The sequence below is a fragment of the Cygnus atratus genome, chromosome 18, assembly GCF_013377495.2.
Source record: "Cygnus atratus isolate AKBS03 ecotype Queensland, Australia chromosome 18, CAtr_DNAZoo_HiC_assembly, whole genome shotgun sequence".
Taxonomy (NCBI): domain Eukaryota; kingdom Metazoa; phylum Chordata; class Aves; order Anseriformes; family Anatidae; genus Cygnus; species Cygnus atratus.
Genome location: NC_066379.1, coordinates 2631968 through 2658927, shown reverse-complemented (window position 1 = coordinate 2658927; position 26960 = coordinate 2631968). Strand labels below are relative to the sequence as shown.

General features: G+C 54.2%; 1 protein-coding gene across 1 annotated transcript; it reads right to left on the bottom strand.

The window, feature by feature from the left end:
* Positions 1-5232: 5232 nt before the first annotated feature.
* Positions 5233-21841, bottom strand: PMP22 (peripheral myelin protein 22). The gene is made up of 5 exons (XM_035561947.2): positions 21314-21841; positions 20390-20490; positions 19200-19290; positions 10049-10189; positions 5233-6821 (listed from the first exon to the last, which is right to left on the bottom strand). The coding sequence occupies exons 2-5, from the start codon at positions 20465-20467 to the stop codon at positions 6655-6657; spliced, it is 477 nt and encodes a 158-aa protein (XP_035417840.1). The 5' UTR covers positions 20468-20490; positions 21314-21841; the 3' UTR covers positions 5233-6654.
* Positions 21842-26960: the final 5119 nt, after the last annotated feature.

Sequence of the window (26960 nt, the reverse complement as noted above, 5' to 3'; positions counted from 1 at the left end):
AGAGGCTCAAATCCCCCCAACACCCATTCTCCCCGTGCTAAAATCAAACATTTTTTGGCTAAGTTAAACACTAGCATACCTCATCCCAGCTTGTGGGCAAATTCCATCTGTTCCCTGAGTCCTGGGTCAGCCACACAAAGGGGTGCACTGGGAAAACACAACCTGCAGAGGTTTAATGCTGTCAGGGCTGGGAATCCTCCAGCTCTGCTGCTCCTGGGCTGCAAAGAGATCAGGTGCAGCTCCACCTGCACAGCCAAGGCACTGGAGGGGGGTCTCATTAAGGGGAGGAGAGATAAAAACAAGATTAGATAAACAAAAAAATGGAGAAGGAAAAATACAATTTGTTAGCCCTGCTTTCTCCCAGGGCTATTAAATGCTTCCCGTGCCCTCGGTGTGGTCAGTAGGAAGCACTGCCCCACCGAGGGCAGATGGCATCCCCTCCAAATCCCCCCCAGGTGCCTCACGGTCAATTAGAGGCGAGCAGGAACCAGGGAGCAGGGTTAAAGATTACGCAAAGGGCCAGGCCGGTGGCACAGCAGGGAGCTGCTCTGCTCATCTATATCATAGACACTAATTTGGTTTAATTTACTTCAAAGGCTTTCCTGGAGGTTTCCTGGAGGCTGTGGCGTGTGCAGGGTTGGGATCTATTTTTCTCCAAAGAGGTTTGAAAGGAGCCAGGGCCTTTCTCTTGAAAGCATCCCAGGGAGAGTGCTTTGGGTTTTGATTTTTTTTTTTATAAGGACTGTCTCCAAAGGCAGATAAGAGGGAGCCCTGGGAAATGAAAGCCAAAAAGAAAAAGAAAAAAAAAAAGTACATATGAAAGGAAACACAACCGACAAAGACCGAAATGAAGCAGTCAAAGCACTTTAAAATAAAGCCTGTCTCCACCCTGCGCCAGCAATAAAACCATCCTGCAAAGAGCTGGCCAAAAATTCCCCAGGAAAAGTCCTTTGGTGAAAGGGAAAGATGTTGAATTATCCCCCAGGAAGCGAATAACCCAGGCACGACTCGGCGCTTTTAGCCTTTCATCAGTCCGGGGAGAAGTGGCTTGTTAATGCCGGGAGGCTTAGCGGGAATGTAAACCCAAGCAAACAGCGTGGGGCTGGGGGGGGCTGCGGGCAGCCCCTCCTGGGGTGGGGCAATGCAAAACCCCACCGGGGACAGCCCTACAGAGCATCCCCCGAGCAGTATGCTTTCAGCTGGGATCCTCCTTGGCTGAAATCAGGATTAGACCTGCTAAATCCTCCTGGGTGCTTCTGCAGCATCTCAGACACCTCCCGCCTTCGAGACAGGGGATTTCAGCGCCTGCACGCACCCCATCATGGCTCAGCACCCCAAATTGTCCTGCGGCTGAGGAAGCACTCCATAAATCACTGCACAAAGAGGCCATGCTCAGGGAAGCATCAATAATCACGTTAAATAATTACAGGGGGAAAAGTTGACCAAGGGAGAACAGGAGGGCTGTGGGGTCAGCACTGCAGGGCAGAGAAGGGAGGAGAGGCTGGAGGGTGGGGGCGGCCGGGGGGGTCTGGGGATGGGTAAGGGGGTGTGGGAAGAAAAGCCACCGTAGGCTCTGAAAGCAGGTGGAGAGCACCCGAGCCAAGTCCTGAATGGATCTAAATGTACATCCCTAACCTCATCGGAGCTCCAGCCCTCTGGGGGAGGTCCCCCCCCTGCGCCTGGGAGAGATCAGCTGGGGAAGGCTGGAGCGGCTGCTTTTATTCAAGGCACAGTTGTGTTTATTATTGTTGCTGTTAATTAAAACAAATGGTACAGCAGCAACAAAGGAGCTACAAAACCTGCTCAAACCAGGTGTGATTTGAGTCTTCTGTTAGTCTTGAGCTGGGCTGAAGTGGGCAGCCCATCCAAGACAGGTTATCTGGCATTATTTGTGTCCCTGAACAGAAGCAATAAAATTAATGTTGGATGTCGTTCATTTTATTTAGTTAATAAATAAATAACTAATAGTAATAAACAGACTAAGCAGCTAATTTACCTAAGGTAGAAAAGGAAATTTAAAAGACAATTTGCATCAGCGCCAGGGCCACTTGCTCACACTGCTTCTCCATGCAGGTTGCACAGGATAATTAATTGCATGCTGCTAACAAACTTGGCCACTTTGCTAATTGACTTGAGTTTGTCCCGAGGCATGTCTGAGGCTCTCTGCACGGTTCTGGCCCATGGCATGGCCTTACAGGCGCCGGCTTTGCCTAAGGAGCCTCCCTCGTTCACTGGGAGACTGCGGCCAGGAGGCTGGGAAGAGGCTGGGAAGGGGCTGGGGCATCTTTGGGTGGCTTTGGGACCCCAGGAGCAGGGAACCGCGGCTCCGAGGTGCCACCATCCGGCTGCAGCCCCGCATCACAGGCAGCTGAACGGGGACAAGGGGCTGCTCCGAGGCAGCTGCTCCGAGGCAGCACGGTTTTTTTATTCCTGCCATAATTTTTCAATTTACAAGGCGATAAATGAAAGAGGAAGATGAGGTTTGCTCAGCGCATTTGTCAGAAGTATTTACTGCTGAGAGCGCTAGGAAAACCATTTAAACAAATGCTTTTATGATACAACACACATTAAAGAAACTTCCCTAATATTTTTTTCACCCCTCTTTGCGGCTTCTCCCATCCTGCTGCTGTTCCATTCAGCTAGCTGTTTTATGGGCTGCCTCGATTTTAATTGGGCCGTAGCCCCAGGGCGCATTGAAATTTTTGACTCTCATTTAGCTCAAAGCGTGCATGCAGCTGATCGGGCAGAAATGCCTGGTCCCGCCTTAATGAATTTTGCCATCTAACGAGTCGGGAGGGCCTGGCGTGGAACGGAGCGCCCGGTGTGGGTGAGGCACCTCCAGGCCAGCTGCTGCCGGTCCCCAAATCCATCCCAGAGCCCGGTTCATGTGCTGGGGCTCGGGGGCTGCTCACCACGGCTGTATGGTGTAACAGAGGGTGTACGGGGCTCGGGATGTTGTTTAGGAGAGGGTGCTTCGCCAGGAGGGGAATGCCAGCAAATCTGTGCCCAAATCTCAGCCTAGCATTGGTGATACCCTCAGCCTGAGGAGGTGGGACTGGAGAACCCTGGAGCTGCCGGCCTTATTCTTACCCGTTTTCTGTGCCTTAACCCAGCAGTTCCCAGTAAGAGAAGCCCGGTGAGGTGGTCCGTGCGGCCACCCCAAGGGCGAGGAGCTGCCAGCCAGCCCCGGGCACGGGGACTTGACGCCTGTCCCACCGCCGCCCAGGGGACACGGCCACCCGCAGCCTTCCGAGGTCGCAGCCCCGGGGTCCCCCCGTTTTCCCCGCAGAGGACGAGGGCGGCTGGGGCAGGGCAGGGCCGGGCCCGGGACGCGGCGCCCCCGCGGTGCCGCCTGCAGCCGCCGGGAGGCGGCCCCGCACCGCGCTGCGGCCCGCACGGAGCCGGAGCAGCTCCGGAGGGGCGGAGATTGGCTGAATTAAGGGAGGGGGGAAAAAAAAAGTAAAATAAAATAAAATAAAATGTGAAATAAAAGAAAAGGGAAAGGGAAAGAGAAATAGAAAAGAAAAATTAAAAGAAAAGAAAAATTAAAAGAAAAGAATATACAAGAAAAAGTAAAGTAAGATAAAATAAGAAAAAAGTAAAATAAAATAAAATAATAAAAAAAAAGTAAAATAAAATAAAATGTAAAATAAAAGGGAAAGGGAAATTGAAAGAAAAAAGAAGGGAAAGGAAGGGAAAAATTAAAAGAAAGGAAAATATAAGAAAAGTAAAGTAAGGTAAAATAAGAAAAAAAGGAAAATAATAAAATAAAATAAAATAAAATAAAATAAAATAAAATAAAATAAAATAAAATAAAATAGGAAAGAGCCCATCTGATACCAACGTGGAGCTGGGGCTGGGTCTCAGAGCAGCCGTGCCTTGCAGGCCTTGCCCAGCAGCTCCCACGCCTGGGTGCAGGGTTTGGGGCATGGCCACAGCCTCCCCCCTGCCACCAGTGACCCCGAGCTGCGCTTCTCCAGCCCAGATGAGCCAAGCCCGGCGAGGCAGGTGGGGGCAGTTCGGGTGGAAACTGATGGCTGTTCCCCTTTGGACCCTCCCCACGGGAAAACCAACCTAGAGCTGTCATTCCCAGGGGATGCAAACCTTCGCTTTGCCTCCACTTCAGAAGTCACCCTGTTTGGTGAGCTTTTGAACAGGCATCCCCGGGATGGAGCAAACACGAACTGCTGAGGTGCTGCCGGGAGCTGCTCGGTCACGTCTACAGCACCAGGTGAGGAGGCAAAATGGAAGCTGCCAGCTTTTTTTGTGCCTTCTGAGCTAGTCACCCAAAGTGATTTTTTTTTTTTTTTTAATCTTTAATTTTTCCATGGGAGGGGAGGAAAAAAAACCCACCTGCATTCCTACCTGCTGCACAGACGGGACTGGAAGGGCCATTCGTGTCCTTCCCACTGGGTGCATGGTGCCAGGCCTGGGGGGGGGGGGGGGGGGGGGGGGGGGGGGGGGGGCGGGGGGACGGGACATGGGACAGCCACTCGGCAGCTCATGGGGCAAACGAGAACCCTCTTGGGCTTAGGCAGCACACACCACAACGAGCACCCAGGGAAATCTTCCCCTCCCAGCTGGGAACTGTGGCCAGGAGCCCCGGGCCCAAGCGGTCACAGCACGTTGCCGGGCTGGGCGCTGAGCGGCTGGGGAGGCACGGGGGCACCTCCTGCTCCTTCCCCTTGGGATGAGGCTGGGTTTTGTGCCTCAGGGTCTGGCCTGATGCTAGCAACATGCAGTGTTGCAAGAGCCATTGTGTTGGTGCCAGCAGCAGTTGCTGCTTCAGCTCGGCTATTTAATAGCCAGATGAATGAGTGAACGGAAGCGAAATGCTTCCGTGCCAGCCGTTGGGGCTGCACACAGTGCCCACAATATGCCCGGCCCCCGGCCCTAATTGCACCTCCAGGCTCTGGGCGTTTCAAGGCACAGGACTGAAAGGGTTCTGCTGTTTGTGCGGGGTGGTGGAGCTGGATGGACACCCCCCCCCCCCCCCCGAGCAGCTGGTGCTGACCTGATCCCTCCCTGCTCAGGGGATGGGGAAGGGACAAGCGTGCTCCTGCTGCCTGGCTTTGGTGGCCACGTCATGGGGACGTCTTAGGACAGAGCTGGAAAGAGGAGCACCCACCAGCACCATGGCACAGGGTGCCGAGTCCTTCGGCAGGATGGCCATGTGAGCAGGTTGGCAGAGCGCAGCCTGGCTCTAACCCCCAAAACGCCAAAAGCAGAAGCAACGGAGTTATTCTGACTTTTATTTCATTGCTTCTTAGTCCACACAGTTGGTATAAAATCAGAAAAGCAAAGCAAAAAAAAAAAAAAAAGAAAGAAAAAAACCCTAAATGAAACAAAAACGACGACAGCAACGCAGTGTCTGGAGTCCTCAGAAGGCAGCCTGGGTTCTGTGCAGGTGCCTGCTCAATTCATTGCCAGACACCTCTCTGACACACAGACAGAGGACAGACATCGTGCTCCGGGGGCGAAGGGCAGCAGGGCTCCTCCACCCTGAGCTGTTTCTGTTCCTCTTGACCACGGGGTGGAGGGAAAGGAACCTTGGTTATAAATGCTTTATTAAAAATAATTGTAAGAGCAAGTCATCTAAGTACAAAAGCAGTTATAGCTCATTTATATTACACAGAATTATTTCTCATTTCTAGCTTTGCTGTTTACCTCAAGGTTGTTAACTGAATTTCCAGTGAATAAGGTTAAATGGCTAGCAGTATAAGGAATGGTAAATAGATAGCACCATTTCATATATCTGGCATTCAATTTCATAGATATACGGGGTTTGCTTCCTGCTCATCGGTACTCTAGCTCCACGGCAAGGACAACGCATGTTGCGTGGCGGGGAGAGCCCGTGCACGGGGGCTCGGCTCGGGGCGCACGCAGCCCCTGGCACCCTGGGTGCACACGGGGATGAAGCACAGCCTGCGCTTGCCTGCATTCAACCTAAGTGATTTAAAAGCCCAAATTCCCAGCGGGTGTGGTGGCAAGGCAGTGGGACTTAGGCGCATAAGTCATTTAGGCACTTTGGGCAGTCCTTTGCTCCGAAAACCCTTCGAACCTTTCGGAAGCGCCTCCGCCAGCCCTGGCCGTGCCCTCCAGCCGCCAAAATCTCAGCGGGCAGGAGGAGCAGGGGCCAAGCCTCCGGCCGACATCACCAGGCATAACTCCCCGCTGCTCCGCGGAGCGGCACCGACCTGTGCCAGCGAGACAGCAGCCAGAGCTGGGGCACTCCGATGGCATGGCTGGGGTGGGGAAGGAGAGCTCAGGTCACAGAGGGCTTCGCATGAGAGAAAAATCACCGCGCTCTTATTACACTGTTAGGAGTAATAATTCCTTAGGCACTTTCTTTAGGCTTTAAAACATAGCATATGGTCAACAAAAGCAAACAATACTATGTACATGTATGTAAAAAGTGTTATAAATAGGTTTTTTAAACCATAGATACTATATACATCCTCAATTAACAAGTAACCCTTTGAGTGTTTCCTTTTGGGGTTGGTTGGGTTTGGTTTGGTTTTTGGTGGGAGGGTTTATTCCTTTTTTTTTCTTTTTTTTTTTGGTTAATTTTCTTTTCCGTTTTCTCGTCTATTTTTCCCCGCCTCCGTCTCCTCCGTGGACGTCATGAGTGCCCCGGTTGCGCCTCCTGCGGCATCACTCGCGCTTCCGTAAGATGACGTAGATGATGCCGCTGGTGAGGGCCAGGGGGAAGGCGAGCCACGCCAGGATATAGGCGAAGCCATAGGAGGTGTTTTCCGAGGCTTGGTGCCAGTCCGTGTGCCTCACTGTGAAGATGGCCGCGCCGCTCATCACGCAGAGCCCTGCAGGGAAGAGCAAGGGAATCGGTGAGCAGCAGTTCCTGGATGGAAACCCACAGCTGGATTATGCCCCATACTGGCTTTTTCTGTTGCCTCCTTGCATCTCCTGGAAAACTATAGTTTGTTGGAGGTGATGCTGTAAGGCCTTGGCTGCAGGTGAGTGGGATATCACCACCAGGCTCTGAGCAAGAAAGGTAAACGCATCACCTGGGCCAACCCCCACCCAGCTCCTGGTGCTGCTCAGAACCAGCCCTGCTGCCCTGGGTGTCTCGCTGAAAACCCCGGCTGTAGCCTGAACCACCTTCCCAGAGCTGCTGCAAGACATCAGGCACAAGCTGGGCAATTTTTTCCAGCACCCCAGTTTATCACCTGCCCATGCAGGTGCAGCTGGGCCCAGTCCCTGCAGTGGCTCTGGCTGGGCACAGCCTGCACCTGTCCTCCTCCCCTGCAGGCACCATCCTGCACCACCGCCGTCCTATGGCTCGTCCCGCTTTTGTCCCCCGTGTCCCATCCTCACCAGCCGCGGGCCATCCGCTCCAGCAGGCAGCGTTTTAGCTTTATTGCAAAAGCAAAGCATCAGCACTGGGGACTGCCCAGCGCCAACACAAAGCCACCACTATTTCTCCCCGAAAACAAGCTCTTTCAGTCCATCCCAGCACTTCTATTATGCAGTCGCTGGGCTGTTGTCAGCACTACATCCCCTGCATGGACCTCGAGACCACCTACATTGAACCGCGGTGATATTTGAGCTCTAATTCCACTTGACACTGCTCCTTTGTTCTGGGAAAGTGCAGAAGTGGGAATACGTTTCATTAACACGCCACTGGGGCAGTTTCCATTCTGTGAGCACGAGAGCGAACTCCCACTGCCCCGGCCCATGCAAAGAGAGCAAAACAATTGTCTGGTGATGCTGGTGGGACCGAGAGCAGGCGTGCGGCCATGCCGGTCACCTACAGACTCCAGAAAATAGAGCGGCAATTGTCCCAAGGAAGAATTTGGCAAAATTAGAGGCAATGGATGCATTTCTGCAGCATCTGCACTGGTTTGGGCCTGGGGGATAGGCGAGGAAGTGAACCCAGCTGCGCTCAGTGGTTGCAAGGTGCAAGACAAATGCGTCACCACTCTGGAGCCTGATTTTAGGAACACATTTCAGTCTTGCTTTGACAGGCCTGGAGGGCAAAGGCTACCTAAAGCCTGACTCCCAGGGCTGTGTGTGGTGACAGCCCAGCTGGTTGCACCAGTAATGCTAAGGCTGGGGAGAGTGATGGAGAAGTTGAGCCAAGTCCCAGGTTTCCAAGTTACTTGAAGTTACTTGGAAGTCACTTGAGGTGATTACACCATGACAGATCCACCTGGTAGAAGCAGTGAGGGGGGAGAAAGCTGTTGAGGGCCTTTTGGTGCCTCTGAAGGCTGGAATCCCACCTGGGAAAACTAAAGCAGGCCTCAGAGAACGGATCCAAGCAGCGTGGAGGAGGTGCTGGGGATGCATCCTGCCCTGGCCCTGCACAGCACGCCCAGCTGCCCTCTCTCTTGCCCTTACCCACCTGTCCTTGTCACCCGCTGGTTCAGGCCGAGCACCACTGCAGGCCCAGCTCCAAAACTGGGAGCCCTCGGCTCTGCCACACTGCTTCCCCCTGGGAGGAGGCTGCAGGGTCCTGGAGGGCCCTGGGAAGAGCCTCCTCATCCTCCCTGGGAGGAGGGAAGTCCTCTCCAGCCTTTCACAGCAAGCTGCAAGGAGACCACACTGAGCTGAGCTCCTCTGACCAGCTCCTCTGACTGTGGCACTGGGTGAGACCTCCCTACAACAAGCCTCACATTTAGCATCACAGGAGGGATGGGCACCGGTTCCCACTTCTGCATGGTCCACATGGACCCAAACTTCTGGGTACTGACCCCCAGGCCATGGGAAAGCTTTGTGGGCTCAGCTCCCACTTTTCCTGCCTCTGTGCTGTGCTGGAGGAGGATCTGACAAGGAAGGAGCCAGCAGGTCCCTGCCCTGACCCTGCCTCCCCCTAGGACAGCCAGCACAGCATGGACAGGAGAACTGCACTCCCATTGCCTCCTCTTCTAAGCATGAGGATGCACCAGCAACCACTTAGGAGCGAGCAGCCTTCTGCTCCCAGACCTATTAGATGAGTTTCCGAGCAGATAATTGCATTATTAATGCCCATTTCCTCCCCTTGTCTTCACGGCTGTAATGGGTTTCGACACATCTATCTTCCCAGCGATGGTGAACTGATATGAACTCACCACCTGCATTATGGCCAAGCAGATGTACTTATAGGAGATTTCATGCCACATTCGCCAATAAAGGTTAGGTCTAAACTGCTCCAGAATTTACAATGGCCAGTCACATAGAAGATGCTCTTCCTAAAGTTCAGCGGATGAATTTTCCCCGATTTAGTGGCAGGACCTAGGGTGGTTTTCAGTTTCCCAGCTAAAGCTCTAGCAGACAGCGAGCCTCCTTCCCAGCCAGCTGAGCGTTAGGTTCATATTTTAGCCAGAACCTCCTTGAAGAATTTACTTTTTCTATCCTCAACACTTGAAAATCCTCCTCACTGGTTTCATACGTGGAAATGCAAACGGAGCCAGTGCCTCCACAGCATCTATATTTGGAGAGCTGCAACGTCGTGCAGGAATCGTGGCTCGCTTCCAGTGCCGACTTCTTAAGAGTTAAAAATAGCAGCTGACAGTTCAAAGGCAGCTGGCTCACCCCGCACGCTCCAGCGGCTCCTTGCTGATGTGGGAAGCACCAGGCCCCCTTATGGCAAGTTTATAAATAATTCTCGGATCCTCTTGTGCCAAAACAGGATCTTCACTACGTCCCCACCCCGCCAGCAGCTGCGGAAACCTCACCCTGATCCCCGAAGGTGGATCCCAACGCCAGCCCCATCAGCATTTACCCAACACCGTGGGACGAGGCAGCAGAACAGCCTGGCCCCTGCCCACCTTCCCCAGGGGTGCTCCTCTTGCCTGCCCCTCCAAAATCACCCCAGCTGGTGGAGCAAATCCCTGGTGAAGCATGGCCAGAAGAGCAAGGTGCATAACGTGCCCCGATGGCAGGACGCCACCTGGGGATGCGAGAGCTCTGTGGACCCAAATTATTTGTACCTCTTCCCTCCAAGGAGCCAGCTTGGCTGCCCTTCCTGCCCTCCTTTTCCCTCTCCTCTGCTTTAAGCCCATCCCCAACGCATCCCCACAGCCAGCCCCATCCATCAGCCCCCACTTACCAGCAAGGATTTGGAAGATCCCAGTAATGTAAAATCGCCCGCCCTTGGTGAGCGTGAAGAGCTGGCAAAAGAACAGGAAGAGGGACAAGACGCTGAAGATGATGGAGAGGATCATCATCGCCTGGACAGACTGCAGCCATTCTGTGGAAAGACAGGCAGAAAGCTCAGCGGGAGCATCACTGATGGCATCATGCCCTGTGCCACTGTCCCACCATCCTGCAGGGCTCCTGGTTCCCACTCGTGCTTCTGCGTGGTTTTGGGGACATGGACACATCCAGTGGTATGCTGGTGGCTATTCTCGTCAAGTGTGATACTGCCTGGGGCTTTTGGACAATGATGTGTGCATGGACCAAGATGCTGGGAAAAAGGAACCACGGGGTCATGCTAAGTGGAGAAGCACTTAAAATAAGAGTGCATTTCGGCTGTGCTGAGAACACTGAAACCATATGCAGCGAGGTGGGAGACCCCGAGCCAGCCGCGCTCGGAGGCAGAACAAACACACAGGGAGCACAAACCCCTCTGCCCTTGTGGAGGAGCCTTTAGGAAGGAGCCAGCAGCAGCTGCCAAATGCAGCTCTGTCCCAGAGCCGACCAGTTAAACCAGCCCCTGCGTGAGTCACTGCCTAGCTATTTCCAGGCCTCGTGGGTGTGTAACTCCCCGTGTAAGAAAATATATATAAATAAACAAAGCAAATGCCTCTCCGTCCCATGAACAGAAAGAGGCAGTGCCTCTCGCCACCAGGATGGGGTTGTGCTGACAAATACTACTGCTTTTCTTTAAAAAGATTGGGCTCAAAATGGATATTCTCAGCATTCCTGCACGTCTTGAGAGGTCCTTAAGGATACAGCATAAATTCATTCACCACGAAAACCAGCCCCGTGCTCCTGTCGCAGTTTGAATCCCACCAGCTACGCTCCCCAGGCTGCACTTTCTGCAGCACATAGAGGTTCTGTGGAAAAAAAATAAGAGCCTGAAACACAGCAAAACTTCTAAATGAAGCTATACTTTGGCTTAGCAGCCTGCGACACTCAGTGCAGCAATGAGGCCGTTTGGGACTGCCCGGGGCAGAGGTGAGCACAGCGCTAACGGAGGTGAGGCTGGACGGGATGCGGAGGGCATGGTGCAGCCTCCTGCCAGGACGGCGATGACGATGCACACCTGAGCCCTTCCAGCAAAGGCTCCACAAGAGAATAGCAAATCCATGCCCGCAGGGAACATCCTGCGCAATTTGGTAATGTCTGCCTCGTTTGACTTGAGACCGTAAATTCTACCTCGTCTCTGCATCCTGCCTCCTGCTGTTCACACAACAGACCAAGCACAGGCCCCGCTCCCAAAAGCGGACAAAGCACCCAGAGTGGCCCCTGCTCATTGCAGACAGCTTTGTTCCTTCCCTTCCTTCTCACGCTTCCCATGCCAAATTACTCCACAGCATCAACTCGCTGAAGAGCTGACGCGCTCCACTTGTTCCAGTGCCAGCAGGTTCACGTCCACATGCACCAGTTGCTGTAATTCCTTAGGACAGGGGAACTATCGATAACGTCACTTCCAGGAAAGCCCAGTGCGGTTTTCACACTGACAAGCACAGAAAATATCCCATTATATTTCATCTATCACACACTGGCCATGCAGGGAACCCCCCCGCCTGGGCCACCCCAACCCCTCATCTGCAGCCACGTTCAGCCAGCTGCAATGCAGCAGGTGCCAGAGGCAATGCTAACATCAGGTCATAAATCAGCGCTCAGATGGGAGCAGAGAAACATGGTTAGAGGGTGTCCAGCTGCAGAACTGCCATCCTATTTCCATGTTTCAGCACAGAAAGACTCCCACCCCAGTCCTTTTGTCATTTGCACAGCCACGGGGCCAGGCCCGGAGGAGCCCTTTCTGCCCAGAGGTGGATGCTCCAGCTGCCAGTTATTTTAGGCGAAGGCTGTCTAGACAGAAAGCTGAGCTGCTCTTCTAATTGCATCCGCCTCCCCATGCCTCTTTTTTGGTTCTGAATGCGAGTGATTTATATGGGCTTGCAAAATCCCATTGTCATAGAGAGCTGTGCCGGAGGAATTTAAAGGCAGGCAGAGGGAAGAAGGGGAAGCCCCCCATAGACCAGGGGCATTCAGGTGCTGGTCGTGCTGCCCCACTCTAGCCAGAGCACAGCCACGGCACAGGCTTTCAAGCAGGGAAGTTGGGAGATGATAATCCCACAGAGCAGAGCTCTGGGATCACCCCCATCCAGCTCTTTTTGTTGGCCTCCTTTGCAGAACAAGGGCCAGGGTCCCCAGCTCATCACTCAGCCCCTCAGGTGCAGCTGCTGCACTCCCAGCAAGTCCAAGCCCACAGACTTCAGCTGCATTACAACAGCTAATTGCCTTTAATTCATTAGAAAGCACCTCTATGACTACAGCTAGCAGTGCTAGCTCCTCAACCCCATATGCTTTCAACTCCTTTGCTATTAGCACTGTGTCCTACCTCCAGGCTTTTAAGAAATAAAACAGGTTTTCCCCGGGGAGGTCTGGGTCCCTGGAACTGCACCACGGGGCTGTCAGCACTGTTTACTCCCAGGCTGTTATTTGTGGTTTCCCTGGGCAGCCAGGCCGTTGTTCCATGTTCCTCCTGCATCTGCTCAGCTCCGTGTTTATATCTTTGTTCTTCAGGAGGAGGAAGAAAAGGGAACAGAGTGGAAAGGGCAGATAACACCCTGCCCACCGCTTCCTGAGAGGACCCATCACAGGCAGTTTTAGAGCCCTCTCAGACAGAAATTATACAACAAGTGTTTAGAAAAGAAACTAAATTTTCCCTAAGCTCTGCAAGCCCCGATGTGCTCACACCACCACTTACAGCAGGGAAAAGACTTCCCCCCAGGATGCTGAAGAGCACGTTTCTCCTTCCTAAAGGACAAGAGGAAAAATAGAAACCTAGAGCAGAAACTGCAACCTAGAGGAGCAGAAGTCACAGCTGGATCCCCCAGCAGGAGAGCAGCTCACCCCACCCCTCCCAGCAGAGCCCCACCCTGCTTGCAGGGAGGTTTTATATCCACCGAGGGGTGCAGCTGAGTGGGGTTGATGGGATGGGACGGGACGGGCAGAAATGTGCCCTTGGCCAGGAGTAGATGGCCATAAAGGACAGGCGTTGGCTCCCCAGGGTTGTGTTCACTGCTCTGTCACAGACATTCAATCCTCTTTGGACCCAGCCAAGGAGAAAGAATAAAGTGCAAACACGGAAACATAAATATGAGCAACCAGCTTATGCACTTGACATAAGGCATGACTAAATTTGCACTGTGCATTAAAACCACCCATGTGCTGTGACTGCAGCTGTTAACACTGCACATCTGTCTTGCCTCTTGCAATCTGCATATGCACTGCACCCTCAAAATGCAGCCACTTCTGGGGAAGAAAACATCCACTAAGGAGGTGACTGTAGAGTATAACACATAAAAAAAATAAAAGGAAATTCATAATTGCACAGAGAGGCAAAGCTGCTCCATCAGCACTGGGAGCTGATGATCAGTAGCGTCAGCAGCACGAGCATCCACCAGCATGAAGGTACAAGCCCAGGTACTAGGCTAAACTTCTAGGACTAAACTTCAGCATTCTTCAACCCAGAAATGCCAAAAAAGTCCCGCTACCTTCAGTGCTACCCTCGAGCAGCACAGAGCCCAGCCACCACCCTTGTCCCTGCCACTTGAAGCCTCCTCTCCCTGCCGTGGGGAGCTCCGTGACATGGTAACTCCCTTCACTTCGGTCCCACCAGCATGAAGCCAAACCTTCCCTGGCTGTGCTCCGAGCTGCTCCAGCAGGGAAAAGCAGGATTTGCACTCAGCAGCTGCTCCTTGCCTGTCCTCATGTGTCTGCTCCTTGGAAATAAGTGCAGGGTGATGGATTGGAGTATTCCTGGAAATCACCCCCCAAAAGGGGGACTTTAAAGAGCTCCCGAGGTATTTGCAAGGGCTGGGGATGAGCAGGTAGAAGCACTGAGGCTGCAGGTAGAACACAGTGCTGCAATTCCCTCCCAGTTCTTCCCAGTCCTCTTTGCAGCTCATTCAGGAGGTGAAACCCCCACAGCACTCTGATCTCCTCTTGTCCATCCTCTCTTTTGGTGCGTCCTTGAAGCCCCATCCAAGAAGTCCCCACGGCTCCACAGCTCTCCAGAGCTGTAGCATTCAGAGACACTCCAGCCCTGTGGCACCACATCTCCATGGCTCAGCCTCAAGACCAGCCACAGCAGCCATCCCATCGGACCATTGAGGCTCACATCCCACAAAGGCAAAAACCAGTGCTGTTAGGGCAGCACAAAGCTGCTGGCACCATGCAGAACACCTTCCAACAGCTTCTTCTTCAAGACCCTTGGGGTGGAGACCTCCTTCTGGTTTGTGCTTGAGAGCAAGTGGAGGTGATAAATGCATCATTTCTGCATTTCAGCCCCAAAAGGGCTGAGTTAAAGTCCAGGCACCAGGACCAGGGACGGGTAGCGGTGGTGCCCTGACCCAGCGGGGCCATGGGGACACCCAAGAGTCATCCGAAAGCTGTTGGGTTGAGTATTTTCCGGCGCTGCACGCTGCAGCAGACCCTCACCCATCCTGGTTTCACAGCCTTGGCTTTCTCACACTTTGTCTTCTTCCTCCCTTGGGCTCGTCTTCCGTGGGCCAAGGCAAGCAGGGCTGGCCAGGTGACCCCACGCAGCCAGGAGCAGGGAAAGCAGCACCGCTCCTAACCTCTCCGCACCAAATGTGCTTGGTAAGAACAGGCAACAGCAAAAGCCTGTTTTTAAGCAGAAGAAACCCCTTTCATACTTTAGGCAACATGGTTATGGTAGAAACTGATCTGAAATGCAAAATACTCCCCTGGAATACCCCAGAGTTTATCACAGACACGTAAATGCCGAGCTATGGTTACCCGCAAGCTGGTGGAGAGGGGGCTCGTCCTGCCCCAGTTAGGCCAGTGTTATCGACCACTAATGACAAGGGGGTGCCCCAGGCCTCCACCCTGCTGGGGCTAAAATCTGGCTCTTTGCTGCTCTGCTGTGAAGACCCTGAAGGACCCAATATGTCCACAAGTCAAGATGCCCGTCCATGTGCTCCATAAGCCCAATGGGGCCCACTCATGGCTAGAACCTCAAGCATAAAGGGCATGCACTATCACATGCAGGTGATCCATTATTTACTGCAGGGCTTCATTATAACAGATTTAGCACCCTTTAATATGAGCATCACCCTCCTGCTCCAGCAAGTGTCCCCTCCCCAGTGAGGAATTCTCCAAAGCCTGACCCACTTGTTGCAGAATCGGCCTTCCCAGTGGGCTGGAGGGGAATTTGCCCCCATCCTTTTATCCAGATATTTTATACTGACTATCAATAACAGAACATCAGAAATAATTTTACTTAGGGCAAGGATTCAGTGCAGCCTTGTGACATTGTTTTTAGCCACAAAAAGGACTACAGCAAGTTAAATGGCAACTCCATCCCTCCACACCTTCCCTATGTCATACAAGTCCAGCATCGCTGGAAGAATAAAGGTTGAAAGCACGAAGGGAGCAAAGCCGTGCTGGGGCAGGGCTGGCGGAGCACAAGCAAGGGGTTTGGATGTTCCTGTTGTGCATTTTGAAGTGGAGAAGCAGCAGCACAATTCCTCCTGGGAAGCGCTGATGGGTCAGCACAGGTGCCCCCACCTCGTGCCGGGGATGAAGATGTTTCCTGCCTCCTCCAGCACAAAGGCACCTCGGGCACCGGCAGTGCTGCCGACAGTCCCAGCCACCAGCTTCTGCCGTGCAGGATTGGAGCTGGCCAACATCACACATGTGTCCTGCCGGTGCTTGGCCACGAGCGTGGCGTTTTCCTGAGCGATGCTTCCTGCAGAAACATGGGACCAGGGCAGCCCATGCCGTTGGTGGGCATTTACGCTGGGTTAAAAGCCACCTGCAGCACTGAAGAGAGAGAGAGCAAAGCTCTGCAATGGCCCAGCAGCAAAGGGGCTCTGCAGGAGTCGGTGTGCAGAGGAGCAGAGCGATGCCCAGCGATGGGAACGGGCGGTCAGGGCAGGTCTCTGCTCCGGGCGACCCACACGTGCTTTGCTTGCGGCCGTCACATCAGCAAATTGGTGAGCGCATCATACGACTCTCAGTAATCCTGCGGATTGGCAGTCTGCATGTTTCCCAAGGTCTGGGGTTTTCTTTTCCTTTTGAAAAAGCCCCAAAACACCAGCCTGCCTGTGAACAAGCCAGTCATGTGAAAGCCGCAGAGCAGCAACATGAGAAACTTTGAGGAGACAACAGGAAAAATGTCTCATCATGTTACAGAAGGATGTCCCCGCAGGTCCCCACTGCTCCCCTGCATTTGGCATTCCCAGAGTGAAAGAGCAGTAGGTAGCAGAAAAACTATCTTCTTGCCTATGTAAAAAAATCAGATGTGGGGAGAAAAAGCCATTTTTGGAGGGAAAAAAATATTGTTGTCTGCAAAATTTGGGGTGGAATCTGTTTAAGAGCACTTGAGAGGCTCAGGTCCAGCCGCTCGCCCCGTGCCTGCAGCAGGACTGTGCAGCTGGGGGCTGGCGCACAGCCGTGCCGGAGCACAATTCTGGGATTCAGAGCTGAATTCTTGAGATAAGTCTTTTCCAGGAATGTCTGACAGTGCAAACGAAGCAAAGATTGCAACATTTTTTCCATAGTTCTCGGCCTCTTGAAAAAAAAAAGTCATTATCTAACAAGCAAACGCAGAAAGCGAAGCAACAAGCGGGCAGCTGTGGAAGGCGAAGCAGTGGGCAGCTGCCCTCAGCCCGGCATTTCCACCTCCTGCCGTCCCCACGCAGGCTCCTGGCAAGGATGCACGGGGGTCTCGGTGCTGCTGCGGAGGAATTTGGGAGGTGGGAGCTCAGCACAACCCCAAAAACCCCGTGCGTGCTGGACCCAGCCCCACCTAATTCCACCTATTCCGAGCGCTGTGCTCAGACCTCTCCTTCCCAAAAAACACAGCTGAAGAAATACTGCACGACAGTGGCCACTACGATGGCCAGAGGAAAAACAACTGCTTCTACGTAAAGACCAAGTTCTGCCAAATTCCTGAGCGAGGATTTCTTGCTCGCAGCCCAGAGCAGCCCTTGGCACGCTGCGATTAACCGTTGAGCGCCGTCCTTGGCACAGGCACAGAGACACGAATTCTCCAGGCTTTCTGCAGCCCGGGGTAACGTGCACAGCCTGTGTTTTGAGAGGTTTAAACGGGAACGGTTTGCGGTAGCTGCTATAGGATCATTTATATTTTTGAAAGTAAGCATATTCCTAGCAGAGGGAGTACAAGGAGTGTAGCGTGAGCCCCGGAGGTGGCCCTGCCACAGTATCCTTGCCATGCCCAAGGCCCCGTGTCCCACCATCACCCTGAAAAGTGTCCGACAGCATCTGCCCTGGCAGCACAGGGGCAGTGGGAGCAAGGGGGTTCACTGGGAAGTTTTTAAAAACAGATTTCAAAAGCCTTGCATAAGCCTAGGTGCTATCTTTTGGTTTTGCCTTTCTACAGCTCTGGATCCTGCACCCAAGGTCCCAGCAGGTGAACACCGGTGCTCAGTGGCACTGCTCCCACACCCCGGCCATGGGGTGGATGGGGCAGAAGCCTCCACCCAAGCAAGACCCCCCTACTCCTGGTGCCAGAGCAGAGCTGTCTTATAAAAAAGAGCTGGGAGAGAGGTCTTTAAATGAAGGCTTGAGCACAATGCAGCTTCTTTCAAAGAGTAGCCCACTGTGGCACCTTTTCAACCAGACCCTAGCTGCTCAGATGCATTTTTAGCTGTCCCATCTTACCTACAGCCCCTTTAATGATAAAAATTAATCACTGGGAAGGATTCAAAGGGAAGCCCCTCTCTGAGCAGCTTCTGGGAACAGGGCACACAATGTAGCCTCCCATACCTCAGGATGCTCAGATGCAGGAGGCATCTTCCCACCCGTGTTTTGGACAGGCCCCTCTCACCTCTGACAACTCACCAACACCCTGCAAACACCCGGAGAAAGCAATGCAGCTTTGTGAAGCAAAAGATTTAGGAAGGCTTTTACAGACCGGGGAAAAAATCTCTGCCTTTTCTTTCAAGCACGAAGTCAGCAGTTTTGGAGCACGCGTGACCGGCAGCAAAGCCGCCTGCTGCCGCTGCGAGCCCCAGCCAACTGCTGCTGAAGGCCAGGGCTCCAGCGGGCTCCAGCGGGCTCCAGCGGGCTCCAGCCTGGCCCCAGCCCAGCTCTAGCACTCCCTGGCCAGCCCCGACACCAGCAGGCGTCAGCAGAGACCCGCGGTGCTGCCTTGGCTCCCTCGCAGGGCGAGCTTCAGCATCCCCCTCGTGGGATACCCGCAGGTGTTTTGCTCCCAGCAGGCTGGGGATTGGGGTGACTGATGAACCCCCAAAAGCTCTGACCGTCTCCCATCACTGCAAGACCCTTCTGTGTGACCATACCGAGAGTACATCGCATCACACTGCTCCTATGCCAGGAGTGTGATTTTGGCCCAGGGGCTGTGACCGTGCTGCCAGTGACACCAGTCTGAGCCACCGGGTGCTCTACTGGCTTCACTGGGGGTTATGCTGGGAGAATCCATTCCTAGAGGAAAGCGAAGCTGGGCTAACTGAAACCAGGAAGCACGGGGCACAGCACCACTGACACGAGCCCTGTCTTCTGGGGAAACTGAGGCACAGACCGGTCTGACTCCCTGAGCACAAATCTGGCATCACTGCTACTGCCAGGTGCTTGGGGAGCTCCGTGCCGCAACTGAGCATGAAATCCTCTCCTGCTAAGCTCAGAAACCTGGAAAGAAAACTCCCAGCTGGGCATCAGCCACTGCCTGGCAAGGTACACCTCTGCCAGCTGAGTCCCAAAGTGCCACACAGCCACCCCAGACGTGCAGGTGCCATTTGGCCATGGGATGAGGCAGGGCCTGAGTGCTCAGCACATCCCCGCCTGCGCTGCTCACAGGGAGGAGAGGCCCCAGACCTCGGCCTGGCCCAGCAGCAAACAGCGGGGCAGCTTTAGGGTTAGGGGCCGGGGAATCCTCCAGAGTCAGCCTCAGGGGGTGCAGGGAGAGGCAAGGGAGGACCACGAATAACCCACAATGGCAAATCCACCTCGATTTCACAAGAGAGGAGAAGAAAAGTGAACTGCAGTGGCATCACTGAGAGCTGGGGAGCACTCACCATTCGTGGACGATGTCAGGCACTGGAAGACGGTACCAGAGGAGCAGTTCTGCCACAGGTCCGCCGTCTGCCCGCCGTTCACAAGCCATTGCTGCAAGAGAGACGCGGCCCTGTGAGCAGGAGCCGCACGCCCCAGCCACCAATTCGGCACGGAGCGGCCCCTGCGCTCTCAGGCACAGGCTTTGCTTTAGAAAGGGTTTCGCAGAGTAAATACTGATATTTGCTTTTAGCCGCTCTGGCCTCAACGGCAGAAAAACAGAAGCTCTTTATTCGCTTTAAACATGGGCCAAGTCCCATGGGAGACGCTCACTTCCCTCCACTCTGCCGTCCCGGTGCCTGGCCGGGTGATTTGAATGCTTCCATGTGATTTCTAACGACTTGGAAGATTTTTGTAAAGTCTTCCACTACTACTACCAAAAAAAAAAAAAAAAACATCACCCTAAAAAAATTTAAAAACGGAAAGAATCTGATGAAGCAAGCCCGGAGCTAATCAGCTCCACAAAACTGCTGTGTTAAAACCAAGTCAGACCTCTTTCTAAACTGAGGCGGTATTAACGGGGTTCTGGGCTGAGGAAGGTGCTGGGAACCCCACGCAGCACCCAGCCCTCAGTTTTCCCACTGCTTGCAAAGCTTACGCCTTGAAGCCCCCCAGCAGGCACCCATCTGGGTTGGGAGATGCTGTGCCTAACTCACAGCCCCAAAGGAGCGGGTCCGGAGAGCAAAACTGCTGGTGCCGAGGTCCCAGTGCCCAAACCAGCCCCAATTCAAGGGGGTTTGCTCAGACTGGCTGTACTGGTCTCGCGGGCCGATCCCATTAGCAGCTGGGGAGCGCAGTTTCACCCACAGGGGAGGGGGTTTGGGCGCTCTGAGGCTGCTCAGTGTGAGCCAAAGGGGGCTGATGAGGAGCTTGGCTCCAGCAGCTCTCCGTGCCCTAACACCAACGGGGATGCACTGAGCATCCTCTGCCGCACGCGGCTACACCCACCGGTTACATCCAACAACATAAACACAGGAAGAGTTTTCTGTGCAAAAAAAAAAAAAAAAACTCCCAAATTGCACTGCTAGCAAGACAGCAATCGGAAAGCAAAGGTCTCCTGCTAAAAGCCAGGCTGGAAAATCAACCATAAATAAAAATAACACCGTGTGACCCTCCCGTGCCACGCCGGTGCCCGAGGAGCGGCCGTACTTACGCTGACGATGGTGGAGACGAAGAGGAGCACCAGCACGGTGACGTGGAGCACGATGATCCCCAGCAGCAAAAGCAGCATCTTGGCGGCGGTCTGGGGCAGAACTGGAGGGGGAGAGGGAGATGCTGCTGAGCTTGGGGGGGGGGGGGGTTGTGTGTGTGTGAGTGAGTGAGTCCCACCCCCGAGGGCAGCAGGAGGCGCTCGGCCGACGGCAGGAGCCCGCCCGGCCCCGCTGGGAGCCCCGGCGCGGTGCGGGGGATGCTTGGGCAGCGCCCGGCCCCGGGGCTGCTCCCCGAGCCCCCCCCCGGCGGAGCGGGCATCCCAGCCCCTGTGCCCCGGGGGTCCTCCCGGCCCTTCCCCGGGGGTGTTTAGGGGTGTTCCCCGGCGCAGCTCCCCAGAAATCCCTTCCTCGGGGCTCCCTCAAGCTCTCTCACCGGGAGGACATCCTCGGCACCCCTCCGCTGGGGGGCTCCCCCTGCCTCTCTCTGCCGGGGGTGGGGGGGCTCCGATCCCTCTCCCCCAGGGCTCGGGGTGCTTCCCCGGCCCGGCTCCCCTCGGCACCCCCACGGGTGGGCTCTATCTCGGTCCCTCACCGGAGGGGGGGGGTCCCGGCCCCTCTCCCCATGGGGCCACTGGGGCAGACCCCTCCAGCCCCTCTCCCTAAGGGAATCTTTCCCCTGCCCACCTCCCCTGGGGACCCCCAGGGCGGGGGGGGAGCGGGGGGAAAAGCGGGGGGTCGTCTATCTCAGCCCACCTCTCCCCAGGGAACTCCCTCGAACCCCATTCTCGGGGCGTGGGGGGTGCCTACGGCGCCCCATCTCCCCTCGGAGGAGGGGAAGCGGGGGACAACCTAAGCCCCGAAGACCCCCGAGGGGGCTTCCCCGGTCTCGGTCCCTGTCCCCTCCGGCCGGCCCGGGCCGTACTCACGTCGCGGAACCGGGGCTCGCTGGGCGGCGGGAGCGGTGCTGAGCGGTGCGGAGCGGTGCGGAGGGTGCGGAGCGGGCAGCGCGGCGCGGAGCGGGCGGCGGCGCTGTCAAGGTTCCCCTTTAACCGGAGCCACCGCCCCGCTTGCGTCTGCGGGACAGGGAGGGCCCTGCGGCCGCTCCTCCTATAAATGCGGCGGCAGAACCCGGGCACCAAAATGTGCATCGCCCCCCCCCAGCCACCCCCATTCCCCTCAACCCCCCCCCTTGCCCCCTGATGTTGGCTCTGGGACCCGCACCCAGCTCTGCCCTGTTCCCAGCTGGGAACCCCGGGGGGGTCCCCACACCATAGGGGGGCCCGGGGGGGGTCTCACCCCATGGGGGGGTCCAGCCGTGCCCCGGGGATGCCGACCATCGGGGTGCCCCCTCCGATCCGGGGGGAGGATGTTCCCCTTCCCTGGGGCTCTGCCCAAAGTCTCAGTGCGGGGCCGTGTGTCTGTCCGGCCGTGTCTGTCCGTCTGTGTCCGTGTGTGTGGCTGGATGCTCCCCGGGCTGCTGATGCGGTGCCGGCAGCTGTGGGTTTTCCCCCTCACCCAGCACAGGGAGCCGTGGGACAGGGCTGGGGAAGGGGAGGCTGGCTGTGCCAAATTCAAGGGGAGTTTGGCTCTGACTTACACAGGGGGGCTGTGTCCAGGAAAGCAACCCCGTTGTGATATGCCCCTATGATAGCAGTTGATTTGGGGGTTTAGCACCTGAAAGCCAAGTCCTGAGTAACTGATTTTCACAAAACCGGGGGATCTGAGGTGCTCAGAGGAAGGGGTGGCTGCACTCTGTACAGCAGCCTTCGCTCATTCTTCAACCACAGACAATCTGTTGATACAATCCTCGCACTCCCCACAAACCCCAAATGAGTCCTGAGAACTGCCCCAGCCTCCCCTTCACCTCTCCCCTCCACCCACCACCTCCAAACCAGTCCTGCTTTGCTGCAGAGGCGAGAGAATTCAGCATTCAGCCGCCAGAACCGTAAATCTTGGGAGAAAGGGGGAGAGGAGCGTGCTTGGCTCCCGCCTCCTGGCAAGCACAGGCGTGTTCCCTGCAGCACGGGCTTTGGCTCCACTGCGCTCCTGCGAGCGGTCCCACTGCACGCATCGGCCAGCAAGAGGGAACTGGGAGCGCCCTGGGGAGGCGACTGGGGGAGACGGGTCAGGGGCTGGAGAGGGGCCCCCAGCCTCACACCGTGCTCCAGCCCCTGCTTTAGCCCCGCCACGATGCCACCTAGCCGAGCTCCAGCAGCGCCAGCTCTGAACAGCGCAGAGGAAAGTTTGCCCGGCCTGCTTTCAAAGGATGGGATTCGCCCTTTCCTCTGAAAAAATCACCCCCATATCCCCACGCTGCGTGATGCTGCTGCACGCCGGGCGGGGTGCTGCACGCGACGGCGGAGCCAGGGCCATCGGCGGCTGCGAGCCCCGCAGGACTGCAACATCTGGAGCGCCATCGGGACATTCCTCGCTAATGAGGCTATTTCGAGCCGCCTTGCTGCCGTGGGCTGGGCGCGTAGGCTGCTTTCAGAGCAGAAGGAGCCACCGTGCTTGGGGCTGCGCAAACACAGTGCGAGAAGGGGCTCATCCCCAGGGACTGTGATCTAGTCTGCTGTGGGAGACAGTCTTCTGGTTTGGGTTTGTGGATCTGAGATCTCAGCTCCTGTGCCTCCGGGTAAATTGTCTGACCCATTCCCCAAAAACACAGCGGGGAGAGGCACAATGGTGAAAAGCAGTTGGGGTCGTACGCTGCACCCAAGCTCCTCTGTGAATGTGGTGGAGCACGAGCAGCTCAGCCTCAGTTCTGAAAACAGTGCCAAAAGCACAGGACAAACAGCTGAAACTCGAGTCAGGGAAAAGAGCAGCCTAAGGGTAATGAAGCCAATTTTGGCTGTGAGTTGCAGATTAGAATCTGTGGAGGAAGCCCAGAGAGAAGAGCACATTGACCCAGTGCTCCTCAGACCTTGGAAAGGTGCATCATCCCAACAGAGCAGGGCTTCCAAAAAACCTCCTGAAGGCGTGCTGTTGCGGCAGCTCGGGCGGCTGAGGACCGGGCAGTGCTCACATGGGACACTGGAGGCAAAGCTCTCCTCTGCTCCTTCCTCGAGCTGAGGCACCAGCTGGCTGTTGTCAGGCAGGAGAAGTGGGAGGGATGACGTTCACAAGGGCGCTCTTTTGGGGTTTTGTTGGAATTGGCATCACTGCCCAGCCCTGTGCAGGACAGGGAACTGCACCGTGCTCCCCACCGAGGGGCCTGTCCTGCTCATCTGTACGAGTGTGGCTAGCGCTGGCTGCTGCCTAAATGAAAGCAGGCGCTGGAATAAATTTCAGAAATGTTTTGTGTACAAGCAAGACTTGCCACAGGCGGTGCTGGGAAAGATGTAAGGTTAAAGGATTGTGTAAACACTGGGTGAAAAATCTGAACCTTTGCCATGGGATCATTTAAAACTGTTACGCTGCTTCAGCTTCAGTTTCTAGAATAGAGCAATGAGGAATAAGGAAAGCACTTGCATTTCCTATAACATTAAGAGGCTCAAATGCTACTTTAGCAAGGCAGCAATGGGCTTTGAGGCTGGGCAGGGTCTAATACTCAGTGAATTATGTCCATGGCATCGCCTGAACCAGCACATCACAGGCTCTGCCACCATCAGTCCAGCGTACTCGTACACCATCCCATTCCTGCTCTTGGCCTCAGGCCAGGTGGATTAAACTACTCTTAAACCAAGCCTTTTCAAACTACTCCAAAAGACTAGATTTTCTCTATGTCCTCTCTTGTGGGTGAACACGTTTAACCCCAGGACTTTGCTCCATCATCACAATTTTAGGGAGTGGCTTCCTGTTCCCTGCCCTGTGATGAAGACCATGAACAATGGAAGATTCTGAATGCAAAGGTGAAGGGACAGAAATCTGCACTGCCGTCAGCGAGCCCGGGACTCGTGCAGGGCTGGGATTAGGAAAACAATCCTGTTTTAAAACAACTGTGCAAGTGGGGCAATAAAGAGAGCAATAAGCACAGATGCATCATAATATGGGCACTCATATAGTGGAAGGACTATCTGAAAAGCCATTTCAAGGAAAAAAAAAAAAGAAAGGAAGGGAAGGGAAAGGGAGGAAGGGAAGACACAGGCATTTAAATGTAGCAAGCTTCTAAAACAAGAGGTCTAATAGATTTTGGAGACATTTACTTACTCTTCCTGCCATTTGTTTTCCACCAAACCAAGAAGAATTTGTAAAATATTTCAGTCCTGTCAACTCTACATTCATGCCCCTGAAAAAACTTCATCCAACTTTCTCCTTTCAGCTCCAAGCCAGTTGTCATCACTGACAGAGGCAGGCTGAAATCACTGGAGAAAATCCCCATTGGCCTCAACGAAACCAGAATACACCCACTACCTCCAAAAGCCAAAAAACCAACTGTGCTTCCCAGCTGGGACATGCCTGTGTGTCAGAACATACTCAGACACTTTGAGAAATTGTGATTCGTGCTCTCTGGCATGCTGACAGCATGTAAAAGGAGCTAACCTGCTGTGAGCTCCTGTATTGAACCTACATCTAAAGCAGTTTCAAGCCACCTTTTTGCCCAGGTTATTGAGTTTTACCCTCTTGGCTTCAGCAGTTCTGGGTTTGATCCCTTTTTCAGGGATTTCCATAGGATTGGCCACCAATGCTCTGAGCGAGCTGCTCCATGCCCTGCAGCTCCCTGATGAGGGACCCAGCAGATGCCGAAAGTCTGCAGGGGCTCAAAGAACAACTGGAACGAGATCATGTGAAACAAATCCATTGGGGGCTATTAAATTCAAGGACAGCACTGGCAGCTCAGGAAGTCCTTCAAATACTAATTGCTGGAAGCTGGGAAAGTAGGCTGGGAATGTATCACAGGCGCTTGCCTTCTTCTGGTCCTTTTATCTGAGCATCTCCCCTTGGCTCTGTCAGAGAATGAATCTCAGGCTTGTTGGACTTTGTTCTGAGCCAGCACAGCCATGTCTGTGCTCCTACATTGCCCAGGTTTCTTTAAATGTTTAGCTCAAGTTTTCTCTCTCTCTTGTTTTTTTTTTTTTTCATGATAATGATGAGTTGGGTTTTTTGGAATGCTGATGCTGTTTTGGGAATTCTCTCCCTAGAGCATATCTACGCTAGTTGTGCAATATACTGCTAGCATGCTTTTTTGGCAAACTTTCCTTTCACCCAAATTCATAGCAGACATTCACTGATTTTCCTTTTCTTTTCTTGGGCAGCAAAACTGCCCGGGCTCCCTTTTTGAACAGCTTCTTGATAGACTGGCCTTGACTCGTCACTGGGTCTGGGGCGGGCACGATGCTTAGCTTGCATGAAGCAATGTTGTCATGGTTTTATTCATTTATTTTCTGTGCTCCAGACAGCAAACAGTTTACAAATCCAGGTCTGCAAGGTTTATTGGGATGATGCAGGAGGGAGGGTGGGAATACGGCTGTGGGACGCAAAGGAATTTACACAAATCATCTTCCTCAGCAACTTGGCTGATAAGCAAGCAATAAAACGGTAATAAACAGCAATAAAAGTAGGCGCGTTGTTCTTCAGAATGAAGGCATTTAAAGAAAGGAAACATCAAATCAATGCAGAAAGGCAGCAGGGGCAGACAGGAAGGATAGTACTATCTAAAAGTGAATTATGAGAGCAAATCATTTAATGGTACAACAGCAAAGGCATCTCACACATCAGATGCAGGAAGGCAGGGCAGTTATTTAACGCACCTGGTGCACATCAAAGAGAGAGGCTGCTGGGTCGCAACCCCCAAAATAACCCTGCAGAGACTGAACCGAGAAGGTTCATCTGCTGAAGGGCTACAGATAATGGGTGCTGAATGGGTGCAGGCCCAGTAGGGACCCACAAACCCCAGCGACGGCCTTTGAAGCTTCTGGGGCATGACCAGGGCTATGAGAGAGCCCAGCACGAGCACCACCATCTGCCTCTGGTCCTTGTTCTTGGGGCCACCGTTTGATTTCCTTTTCATACAATAAAGCCCCAAAGGGACATCCCTGCATGATCACTGTGCTAAGGGACTTCCCTCGGTGCTCGGCACTCCAAAAGGGCTGGACAAAAACCCTTTTCTCTGTCCATGCTGCCAAACGTGCTGATGAAGAAACTCTTGGCTGGCGACTTTGCTGCTCGTGGTGTTTAATGATCATGACAGCTTCATGTCAGCACTTGGAAGAGATGTTTTATTTCCCCTCCGGCTGACACGGAGCCGGTGAGGGCCCCGTGGCTCCTTGCTCCCCATCGTCCCCAACGCCTGTCCCTAGGGACACAGTCGGCCTCGAGGCTGAGGGTGGAACAGATGCTTCGTTTCTGCCCAAATTGGGGGCTGGCGATTTTTAGAGGGGGATAAGGAGTTGGAAAGAGGTTGAATAGTTTCCTGCAGTTTGAAGTGTTTATGGCCTCTGTTATGCCTTATTTCAGCTTCCCCCTATCCACGGCCCTCGGCATGTCTCTAGCAGGTATGGTGAGAGTCGCACAGAGCAGAACACGGGCACAGCCCACTCCTGCAGACAATTATTTAGGAGGGTGAACAGACTGAAATGAGACACAACACTAAAGCTGGAGTAAAGGGAATGATATGCAACCTCCTCCAAAATT

What these genes read in the sequence shown, in the direction of transcription:
- PMP22 (XM_035561947.2), bottom strand. Translation starts at nt 20,467, where the DNA reads ATGCTGCTTTTGCTGCTGGGGATCATCGTGCTCCACGTCACCGTGCTG. An exon ending in TCGTCTCCACCATCGTCAGC is followed by an intron (nt 19,291 to 20,389) that starts GTAAGTACGGCC and finishes TCTCTCTTGCAG; the next exon opens with CAATGGCTTGTGAACGGCGG. An exon ending in GATCTTCCAAATCCTTGCTG is followed by an intron (nt 6,822 to 10,048) that starts GTAAGTGGGGGC and finishes TCTTCCCTGCAG; the next exon opens with GGCTCTGCGTGATGAGCGGC.